This window comes from Sinohyriopsis cumingii, chromosome 3 (genome assembly GCF_028554795.1).
Source record: "Sinohyriopsis cumingii isolate HCF-2022 chromosome 3, ASM2855479v2, whole genome shotgun sequence".
Classification (NCBI taxonomy): domain Eukaryota; kingdom Metazoa; phylum Mollusca; class Bivalvia; order Unionida; family Unionidae; genus Sinohyriopsis; species Sinohyriopsis cumingii.
In genome coordinates, this window is record NC_142963.1 from 154,669,096 (window position 1) to 154,680,742 (window position 11,647).

Below are 11,647 nucleotides of genomic sequence, written 5' to 3' on the forward strand. Positions count from 1 at the left end.
TTTCAGCGCCAGTCCTGGGATTGAAGTTATCCAGAAAGATGTTGCAGCCTACATTAGCCAGAGAGATGGTCAGCCAAGCAACTACAGCAACATCTTTTTATGTACTGGGGCAAGTGAAGGCATAAAAACCATTCTGAAGATGTTGATGACTGGGAAATCAGGAAGTGAGCGGGCAGGGATTATGATTCCTGTACCCCAGTATCCACTTTACTCAGCTACGCTTACAGAGTATAATGCATACCCTATCCCTTATTACCTGGATGAGGAGAAGGGCTGGTCCCTAGAAGTGAGTGAGTTGAACAGGGCACTGACAGAGGCAAAGGGAAAGTGTATACCACGGGCAATCTGTATCATCAACCCTGGCAACCCCACAGGGCAAGTTCTAAGCAGGGACAACATTGAGAACATCATCAGGTTTGCCCACAAGGAGGGACTTATGCTTTTGGCAGACGAGGTATACCAGCATAATATTTATGCCAAGGAATCAGAATTTTTTTCTTTTAAAAAAGTCTTGATGGAAATGGGTCACCCATACAGTTGGATTGAACTTGCTTCTTTCATGTCTGCATCTAAGGGTTTCATGGGTGAATGCGGCTTTCGTGGTGGCTACTGCGAGATGGTCAATTTTCAGGATGATGTTCAGAAGTGTCTCCTGAAGTCCATATCAGCCAAGCTGTGTCCACCTGTACTTGGCCAGATTGTCATGGATGTGGTGACAAATCCTCCACAAGAAGGGGATCCTTCCTATGCCAGCTTCCAGGAAGAGAAGAACACAGTTCTCAAACTCTTGGCAGAAAAGGCCAGACTGATCACTGACCTTTTTAATTCTATTGAGGGCATCTCATGTAATGAGGTCCAGGGAGCAATGTATGCTTTTCCCAGAATATATCTGCCTGATAAAGCAATAGCTGCAGCCAGAAATCTGAATCAGACCCCTGATTTCTTCTACTGTTCCCATCTTTTAGAAGAGACGGGTATCTGTACAGTACCAGGCAGTGGATTTGGGCAGAAGGAAGGCACATACCACTTCCGCATTACCATCTTGCCCCCACTGGTGGAGATCAGACGAGTCATGGGACTCTTCAAAGACTTCCACTTGAGATTCCTCAACAAGTACAAGTAATCTTGAAATATTAACAGGTATATACAGTACAGCAGCCATTCCTTACAAGTTGCCTTGTGTGCTCAGCATATTGTTACAATCCAAGTGCTTATGTTTTGGGTCAGTAACATTATCATATGTATTATGTTAGCCCAGGTTACTCTTGGAAGTAGGTTTTGTATCACTTAAAGTTTAGAATTTTCTGATATTTTTATATCCTCTGCAGTATAAGTTGGGTAGTGTGGGTGGTGTGGGTAGCATGGGGGGGGGGGTAGTGTGGGTGTGTGTGGTGGAAAGATGACAAGAATCACATAATAAACTATTTTAGATATTTTGCTGGTGTGGTTTGGTGCTTTGAGGCACAGCAACACAAGCAGTGCTGAGGGAATTGGAGTAAAATGACATGTCCAGGGATACACAACAGTAGCTGACTCAAGATATCATCATGAAATTTATTATGCTTTTGTATAATGACAATATGCCATGTATAATGACAATATGCCATGTTCTATAAAAAGTGGATTCTGTTTGCTGATCAATTTAAGTGTTATCTCCTCTTTTATTACAAAGTGTGTCCATATTTCCATCAGTCTTTTCAGTTAATATCTCCAGATATCTTGGTAAGCATTGGTATCATAACAAGTGTTTGCATTCCATATACAATTTGGTTTTGTTACATTGTTTCTTAAGGAGTTATTTCTTCATTTGTTTACCCAAAAATTATATGTATACTTCAAATCGTCTTAATTATTTACAGTATCTTAATGAAACGTGATATGCTTTTGCATCTTGAAACGTGGTATGCTTTTGCATTTTGAAACTTGGTATGCTTTTGTATCCTGGTAACAGAATGTGTCTTGTAAAAGAATGGATTGTTTTATCAGAAATTTATGAGTTACCTACATTGTATTAAAGCATTGTAACCATATTTCTCTCTACCTGACTGTGCACAGCTTTAACTTCCAAATTGTTTGAGATGTTTTTGATACATGGTATGCATTTGTACCTTGACAGATTTTATATAATTTATAAGAATAGGCTTTGTCAGATTTAGAATTTTGTCCCCATTTTTTTATATCCCCACCACACTGTGATGCATATTATGATTTTGTCTGTACATCTGTCTGTCTGTCATGCATTTGGTTTCATAATAGCTTAAGTTGTCCACAACATACAGTTACCCGTTTTTATGGAGGTCAGTTGTAAAGAAGAACCATGAAGATAAAGAATCAGTCTCTTGCATCACCACCATCATATTTATACACATTTAAATGTCTCAAATTATGACCTCAGATGGAATTTTGTACAAACCGTAGATCATTTACAAACCTAAAGTATAAAGATATGTAGTTTATTCAATTAACTCTAATTATTTTTTTTACATTGTTATACATTAACTTTGTCCCCAATTCCTCATCTACTTTTTCAAGTATGGGGAAGTGCTTGCATAATAAACCTATTGGATACAAGTGACATTTTATAAGTGACTTCTTTTGCTGCAGACACCGGCCCAGGGCTGGTGATTTAAAATAACTCATGAACCCTGACTCAAATGCCACAAGCCCTGACTCCAGTTTGCATATGTCCAAAACTTTGCCCTATTTTCTAAACTAGTATTTGTCAGACATCTTTGCAGTTGCTATACTTCAAATATGAAAAACAAATGCATATCAGATTGACTTGTGTGTTTATTCAGATCTCAAAATATTTTATGTGCAGAAGTGTTGTCCTCCAGATCCTGAGGTCAGCCATTGTCCAATTGTTCTATCAGTCTTCTCCCTACTCATTGGATCAGCCATGTGTATATTTATTAGCATCTGAAGCATGCTTTGCTTTGTACAGTTTGTCATCACACTTTTTGTGTTGTTTATTGGCATCACCTAATACCTTTAACTAGTGTTGCAGTACATTAGTGTAAGCTTAAGCAAGGGACAGCTCAGTTGTTATTCAATGAACATTAACTTGAAACATCTTAAACAACTCAACATAAATCTCACAAGGCCATAAAATAATTGAAATACTTAAGTGTTCCTGCCAAAATCATTTTTGAGTTTTTCTTTTTTTTTATCTCACCTCTGATGGCCGATTTTGAATCCAAGACTTGAAAGCCATCATGGATCACCTTTGATCCCTTAATTACAATACCTGAAAAAAAGCATCCTGCATTTGGCCAAAACTGAACAGATTAGTACATCTACGATAAAGTAATAAATTAACAGCTTGTTGTGTATACATGTTAGTCTTCTTAATCCCATTACTCAGCCATGCATCATTGCACTGAACACAATTTCATTACTTTCTAGACTGATTCTGACTGGTTTCTATAATGCATATAAATATGAAAATAAAATTTTGTCCTACTTGTGGTAGAATCACGTGTATGTTAAAAGCCAGGTGAGCAGTAATTTTAGTTAACCCAGGCAATCTGCTCCCCATTCATTGGTTACATGCATTCCCTTGTACACAAGGTTTACAGCTTTAGATAGAAGTATGACAAGTCGACGACCTTCGTAATGGTAAGGGGAATACATTGGGATAAATATTGATAATTTACTAGTCTTCCAACATTTTGAAAGTAAATTTCCACATTTTATCAGCACAATCAAAGTGAGTGGGCACCTCATTTAGAATAAAGGAGGGGCCCAGTCTGAAATTAGAGGGATTCCAGGTGTTGGACTAAACAATTTGTTTTAGTTTATATTGCTAAATGTGCACAATACAGCAATAAGAACATTCAGTAGTATTATTACTGCGATGATTATTAAATTCGATCTTTAGTAATTTATGTGATTTCTTTTTTTAATTAATGCATGATTCTGATATACATATTCAGATAACTTTCTTTTTCACAAAATAATCATTTCAGTTTGGAACCTCATGTATATGACAGTGTTTTTGAGTGCAAGTGCTCTAATTAAACTGGGTTGGGTGGTGGCCTTTTACAAATAGTTGTACTTCATTTGTTTTTGGTCATGCACATTATCCAATAATGGCTGAGTCACTACTTTAACTTTTTCATTACAATTGTTTACAAATTGAATAGATAAATTTTTATATCTTTTGACATATACTTTTTAAGAATCTGTTTAGAATTAAGACTTGTATTAATTATTCTCTTTCCCACACAAACTAGTTAAGTATGAAGATACTAAATAGTAACTCTACTACTACTACTTATTATTATCATTATTATTATAATTATAATTGTAGTAGTATTAGCTGATTAGTATAATCATACATGTTGTAGTATTATTATAATCATACATGTTGTAATATTAGTAAAATCATACATGTTGTAGTATTAGTATAATCATACATGTTGTAATATTAGTATAATCATACATGTTGTAATATTAGTAAAATCATACATGTTGTAGTATTAGTATAATCATACATGTTGTAATATTAGTATAATCATACATGTTGTAATATTAGTATAATCATACATGTTGTAATATTAGTATAATCATACATGTTGTAATATTAGTATAATCATGCAAGTTGTAGTATTAGTATAATCATACATGTTGTAATATTAGTATAATCATACATGTTGTAGTATTAGTATAATCATACATGTTGTAATATTAGTATAATCATACATGTTGTAGTATTAGCAAAATCATACTTGTGGTTCATTCTATTTAGATGCATATAATTGAATTACAGATATCGATCTCAATGGACAAACTAAATAAGCAGCTAAAATATTATCTCATGATACATAAGTAGATTATCCTATGTGGTAGTAGATTATCATCTTGTAGATTATCCTATGTGGTAGTAGATTATCATCTTGTAGATTATCCTATATGGTAGTAGATTATCATCTTGTAGATTATCCTATATGGTAGTAGATTATCATCTTGTAGATTATCCTATATGGTAGTAGATTTTCGTCTTGTAGATTATCCTATGTGGTAGAAGACTATCTTGCATTGTATTAGATTGTCCTACATTATGGTACATAATCCTCCATAGGTAGTCATTGCACATGGTAGTTTATATATGTTGCATTATCAGTTATTTTTTTCTGTTTTCATTAAAACATGGTATTCATATTGCTGTCTAAAAACTGAGTTTCTTGAGTAAAATCTCCCATGTGTATGTATTAAGACAGATAAATACATAAATTATTTCATTACATTCATATTGCTGTCTAAAGACTGAGTTTCTTGAGTAAAATCTCCCATGTGTATATATTAAGAGTATAAAACAGATCAATACATACATTATTCCATTACATTCATATTGCTGTCTAAAGACTGAGTTTCTTGAGTAAAATCTCCCATGTGTATGTATTAAGACAGATAAATACATAAATTATTCCATTACATTCATATTGCTGTCTAAAGACTGAGTTTCTTGAGTAACATCTCCCATGTGTATGTATTAAGAGTATAAAACAGATCAGTACATACATTATTCCATTACATTCATATTGCTGTCTAAAGACTGAGTTTCTTGAGTAAAATCTCCCATGTGTATGTATTAAGACAGATAAATACATAAATTATTCCATTACATTCATATTGCTGTCTAAAGACTAAGTTTCTTGAGTAAAATCTCCCATGTGTATGTATTAAGAGTATAAAACAAATCAATATATACATTATTCCATTACATTCATATTGTTGAGTAAGGAAGAAATATCTTCACCATATTGATGTCTATTTTTGTACACCATATTTTTTGTTTTACAGTGTCTTCCATTTTTCATATTGCATAACACATTGTGACCTTTATACTATTATTGAAAGCATTATGTGTGAAAAGTATAATGTCACCGCATAAAAAAATTAAACTACACATTGCATAATAATCAGGCAGTGAGATAAAGCATATTTATGTTACTAGTAAAATGGAATTTTAAACAAATTCATGTTCCCAGTTCATGTGAATGTAACTACATACTTAAACTATATGATCCACCGCTTCATCATAATCACTGTCCCCGACCCATGGCTGTTATCTATACGTTATTATAGAAAACAGACTGATATTTGAGCTGCATTAGTGCAATGAATGGTTTGCAAGCCAGACTTTTAGTCGAAAGAGTGTGAATGCTACCATTGGGTCCGGTCCACCTGGGAAGGCTACTGTTGTGTGGCCAGGTCACTGTACACAGATTGCCTCAAATCGGCCTGGCTTGGATACTGTTTTATCGGCAGGTCATTTTATGCAGATTGACTAGATCAGCCTGGGTAGGATACTGTTGTGTGGGCAGGTCACTGTACTCAAATTACCTCAGATCTGCCTGGGTTGGATACTCTTGTGTGGGCAGGTCACTGTACTCAAATTGCCTCATATCAGCCTGGGTTGGATACTGTTGTGTGGGCAGGTCACTGTACTCAAATTGCCTCAGATCTGCCTGGGTTGGATACTGTTGTGTGGACAGGTCACTGTACTCAAATAGCCCCAGATCTACCTGGGTTGGATATTGTTTTGTGGCCAGGTCACTATACTCAGATTGCCTCATATCAGCCTGGGTTGGATAATGTTGTGTGGCCAGGTCACTGTACTCAAATTGCCTCATATCAACCTGGGTCGGATACTGTTGTATGGCCAGGTCACTGTACTCAAATTGCCTCATATCAGCCTGGGTTGGATATTGTTGTGTGGGCAGGTCACTGTACTCAAATTGCCTCATATCAGCCTGGGTTGGATATTGTTGTATGGCCAGGTCACTGTACTCAAATTGCCTCATATCAGCCTGGGTCAGATACTGTTGTATGGCCAGGTCACTGTACTTAAATTGCCTCATATCAGCCTGGGTTGGATATTGTTGTGTGGGCAGGTCACTGTACTCAAATTGCCTCATATCAGCCTGGGTTGGATATTGTTGTATGGCCAGGTCACTGTACTCAAATTGCCTCATATCAGCCTGGGTTGGATATTGTTGTATGGCCAGGTCACTGTACTCAAATTGCCTCATATCAGCCTGGGTTGGATATTGTTGTGTGGGCAGGTCACTGTACTCAAATTGCCTCATATCAGCCTGGGTCAGATACTGTTGTATGGCCAGGTCACTGTACTCAAATTGCCTCATATCAGCCTGGGTCGGATACTGTTGTATGGCCAGGTCACTGCACTCAGATTGCCTTAGCACTAAATAAACCTTTTCTTACCATGTCATAAAAGACCAAACCAGCAAGTGAAACTTTAAGAAATATTCTTTCTACTCACTCCCATTGTGCAGCGTTTTCCAACCCATAAGCACAGTGTGGGCACAATCTGAATGGAAATGCCTAATACAAAGCCAACAGTACCTTTAATATTATTATTATTATTATTATTATTCAGAAAGATGGACATACAAGTAACCAATTTCCCATGAGAGTAGATAATGTAGCATTGTGCTTTACAGTTTCAGCAATATTTGATTCATGTATGGATATACACAATGTCTTTTGTATTGCTGACCAAAGATGTACTTTTTAAAAGAGTCCATTGATATATACAGTGTCTTTTATATAGCTGACCAGAGATGGACTTTTTTATAGTGTCCATTGATATATACATTTTCTTTTGTATTGCTGTCCAAAGATGGACTTTTTAATACAGTGATCATTTCATTTATACTAAGGGTAAAGTGTATATAACAAACAGTTGTACTTTGAGACAATTATATGTGCCTTTTAAGTTGACAATTATGCTTAGAACAGAGAGAAGATTTAAGACGGTAAGTTGAAAATTATACTTAAAGCAGACAGACAGGTTAGGGTTCTTAATATGCCAAACAGTGAGACGACCGCTCTCGTGGCCTAGTGGTTAGAACGTCTGTCTCGGAAGCGGGAGGTCATGGGTTTGATCCATGGCCAAGTCATACCAAAGACTTACAAAAATGGTACTAACAGCTGTGCTAAGCATTAAGAGGTTAGTGTTAGGACTGGTCGGCCTGGTGTCAGGATAATGTGACTGGGTGGGACATCATGCTGCATGTCTGCGACACGATACACCAGTGCTGGACATCACTATAAACTGCCACACTGCAGACAGTGTAGCGATATGACTGAAAAATTGTTAAAGCTATGTTAAAAATCCTAATCACACACACACACACCAAACAGTGAGACAATATAGAAAGTATACAAGGTTTAGATTTTCAGCAGTTGAATGACAGGCATTTGCTTACAAACTTATACTAAATAAATTCTACATTTTTTTGGTTTCAGTTTAGAATTCCACATAGAACTCTCTTTCCAAGCTTTCTTTTGAAAATCATCAAAACAACCATTCAGCATATGTTTTGAGAATGACATTAAAATAACAAAATTTGGAAAGAAGTAATAACATGGATTTACTTAAAGTTGTGACCATAATATAGTGTATTCAGTAGCTAAAGATAATTTTTTTATTTTTAGAAAACTAATGTTTAGATAAGAGTAATGTTATTACATGTTACTAGTATATCATTTATGTTGTAAAATTCTATATTTACGCACAAAACTTGCAGTCTAGAAACATGATCACAATTGCATATTTTTGTATACAGAACTTAGTCTTGAAAGATGAATACAAGGGGATTGCATATTTTTGTATACAGAACTTAGTCTTGAAAGATGAATACAAGGGGATTGCATATTTTTGTATACAGAACTTAGTCCTGAAAGATGAATACAAGGGGATTGCATATTTTTGTATACAGAACTTAGTCTTGAAAAATGAATACAAGGGGATGGCATATTTACATACAAAACAGTCACGAGTGTAAGGGGATATTTACAGTATGTTAGATTTTATTATAACGTTGAAAAATATGCCGCTTGTATGAAAGATATGAGAAGTGATTTTGGAAATGGTTGAAGAGAATGGGACTAGGGATAGATAACCCAACACTAATGGTCAATAAATGAATGATTATGATTAATAGAAAAGAAATTATGTTATATAAATTTGTTATATTGTATACTAAAATAGTATTGCTGCACTATTATTCTCTTTCAACTTCTAAGGCTTTCATTACCCAGATTTCCTCTCTCAGTTTCTTCTTTGTTCTATATCTCTTTTTGTTTTCTTCTCGACTCTTTGGTTTAGTGCCAGAATATGTTTTTGTTAATGTTCTTTTTCAATCTTTTAAGTGAAATCTTTTTCTATATCCAGAATATTCTTTAAGCATATCTTGGAATAATATGTGTATATGCAGATTAAATCTAGATAATTGACAATTATTGTTAAGTGATGAATCCAAAGCTCCCCAACCTTGGCATCACCATCTGTCTGGGGCAGTAAATAAAAAACAGAAGAAAACAGATATGCTCTTGATTCTGGGTGTGCTCTGATCATGGTACTCTAAGGATGATCCGAGCAGTTGTGTTTTGAACTTCTTGAAGTTTCTTGAGTATATATTGAGATGAACCAGACCAAATTGAGTTACATTAATCCAGTCTTGAAGGTACTAATGAACACAAGTGTTTTAGTGGCATCAACTGAAATATATTTGCGAATTGAGCTGATGTGTCTCAGCTCAAGATATGCAGCCTTGCTCATGTTCATGACATGGTGGTGCAATGTGAGAGTACTGTCCAGAGTAACATCTAGGTTTTGTACTGACTGGTTTGCGGTAAAGGATGTGAATGAGAAAGTCTTTCTGTTGTGATCAGAATGGCCTCAGTTTTATCATCATTCATCTGCAGCTTGTTACAGGTCATCCATGATTTCACATTGGAAATGCACCTCTCTACACCTTGGATGGTAGCATCAACTTCTCTTGGGTGTCATCAGCATACAATTGTTGAGACTCTGGATGATCATCTATGACACCTGAGGGCGGTTGAGTGCATAGAACAAAGAGAACAGGTCCAAGAATAGACCCCTGTGGAACACCAGTGCATAGATTTACTGGGCTGGAATGTATTCCATTTGCGGACACAATTTGTGCCCTGTTGACCAAGTAGGACTTAACCATAGTAAGGCTGTATCGTGAATTCCAAATACATGATGGAGACGGTGAAGTAATATATCATGGTCTTTTGTGTCAAATGCTGCAGACAAATCAAGGAGGGTGAAGACTGTAATCTTTCCGCTATCCAAAGCAGAGAGAATGTCATTAATTGCTTTTAGAAGAGTAGTTTCAGTACTGTGGCATGGGTGATATGTAGATTGTACATTGCTAAAAAGACTTTGAATTCAGATGAGATACAAGTTGGGATAGAACAACTTTTTCTAAGATGTTTGACATGAATGCGAAATTAGAAACTGGATGGTAATTGGTTGACTGTTGGTTTCTTCTGTAGAGGCTTGAAAATGGCAGTTTGAAAAATGATGGGAATTCCCCGGATGAGAGAGAGATATTAATAACATCAGTTAGTAGTAGTGAATAGGGACGATTCAGCCTCAATGGGAATTAGCATTACAGACCCCCCCAGGACTGTTTAGCCTCAATGGAAATGTAACATTAACCACCCTGGGACTGTTTAGCCTCAAGAGAAATTTAACATGGACGAAAAATCATGGGACTGTTTAGCCTCAAGGGGAATTGAACATGAGAATATGGGACTGTATAGCGTCAAAGTAATTTAAACAGGGTGGGACTGTATAGCCTCAAGGGAAATTTAACATGGGATTTTTTTTTTTTAAAAATAAAATAAAAATAAAAATAAAAAAATGGGGTAGGCAATGGAAAGTCAATCTCTTTTCGAGACCCATGAGTGGCCCTGAAAAGGGCCTTTGGGTTTATGTTAATGTATCCATTAACATAAGGGGCACTGCATTGGTCTTCTTCTTGTCCTTAGGCTGCGTCTCACTGTAGGACCGTAAATCAGGACGCTTTTGAGGCATCCTTGTCTTTCTATGTAGATCCTACGTATCCACAGACTGGTGTCTGACTTGTGGACAACTGTCCACTTGGATCGGACATACATTAGCATGTCCGTCCTAAACATCATTGAACACACAAGGGTGGATGATTCGACTGTGGTCCACATCTTGAGGCGCCGAGAACAGGTGAATCAATGCAGTGAACTGCGCTTATTTATAGGGGTAGGAAGGATTGAAATGGATTGAGTTCATTGACCAATCCAAACACGCGTTACAAAATTCAGTCAGCCCGCATCCAATCCGAAGAGAGCAGTCTGTGACGTCACGTGGTCTATATAGATTCGCTAGCGCCTGTGTGCAGTCAATCTATGCGACAGTGATTCAACATGACGGAAACTCAGAAAACGATTAACTGGGGTGCACCAGCAGTGGAGACCGCCCAAGGGAACCCGGACTTACTTTCAGAAGAGGTAAATTGGGATTTTGTGGATTTTCTTACCTCGCAAGAATTTGTTTCGTGAACCTTCGTCTCCTTCATTACCACACGTGGAGAATTTTAGACAGAGACAGAAAGAAGAATTGGAGAAATTTATACAACGACAAAAGGAAGCGGAACAAGCTTTTCTCCTACAGCAACAGCAGCAAGAAGAAGAGGTAAGAAAAAAACAACAAGAAGAAGTAGCAGCAAAGAAACAAGAGGGTGAAAGTCAAACGGTCACGATACTGTTGGACATTTTAGCGGAGTTAAGAAGTCTGAAACAAATGTATCAGACTTCTTTATTACGA

General features: G+C 36.4%; 1 protein-coding gene across 3 annotated transcripts in view; it reads left to right on the forward strand.

Moving 5' to 3' along the window:
* The window catches only part of LOC149804189 (alanine aminotransferase 2-like), a 28,532-nt gene extending 19,176 nt beyond the window's left edge, over positions 1–9,356 (forward strand). For all 3 annotated transcript variants that reach the window (XM_089954181.1, XM_089954180.1, XM_089954182.1), the window contains exon 3: positions 7–9,356. In XM_089954181.1, coding sequence (XP_089810307.1) covers positions 7–1,123 — 1,117 coding nt within the window. In that variant the 3' untranslated portion in view covers positions 1,124–9,356. The remainder of the gene's footprint in view (positions 1–6) is intronic.
* Positions 9,357–11,647: the final 2,291 nt, after the last annotated feature.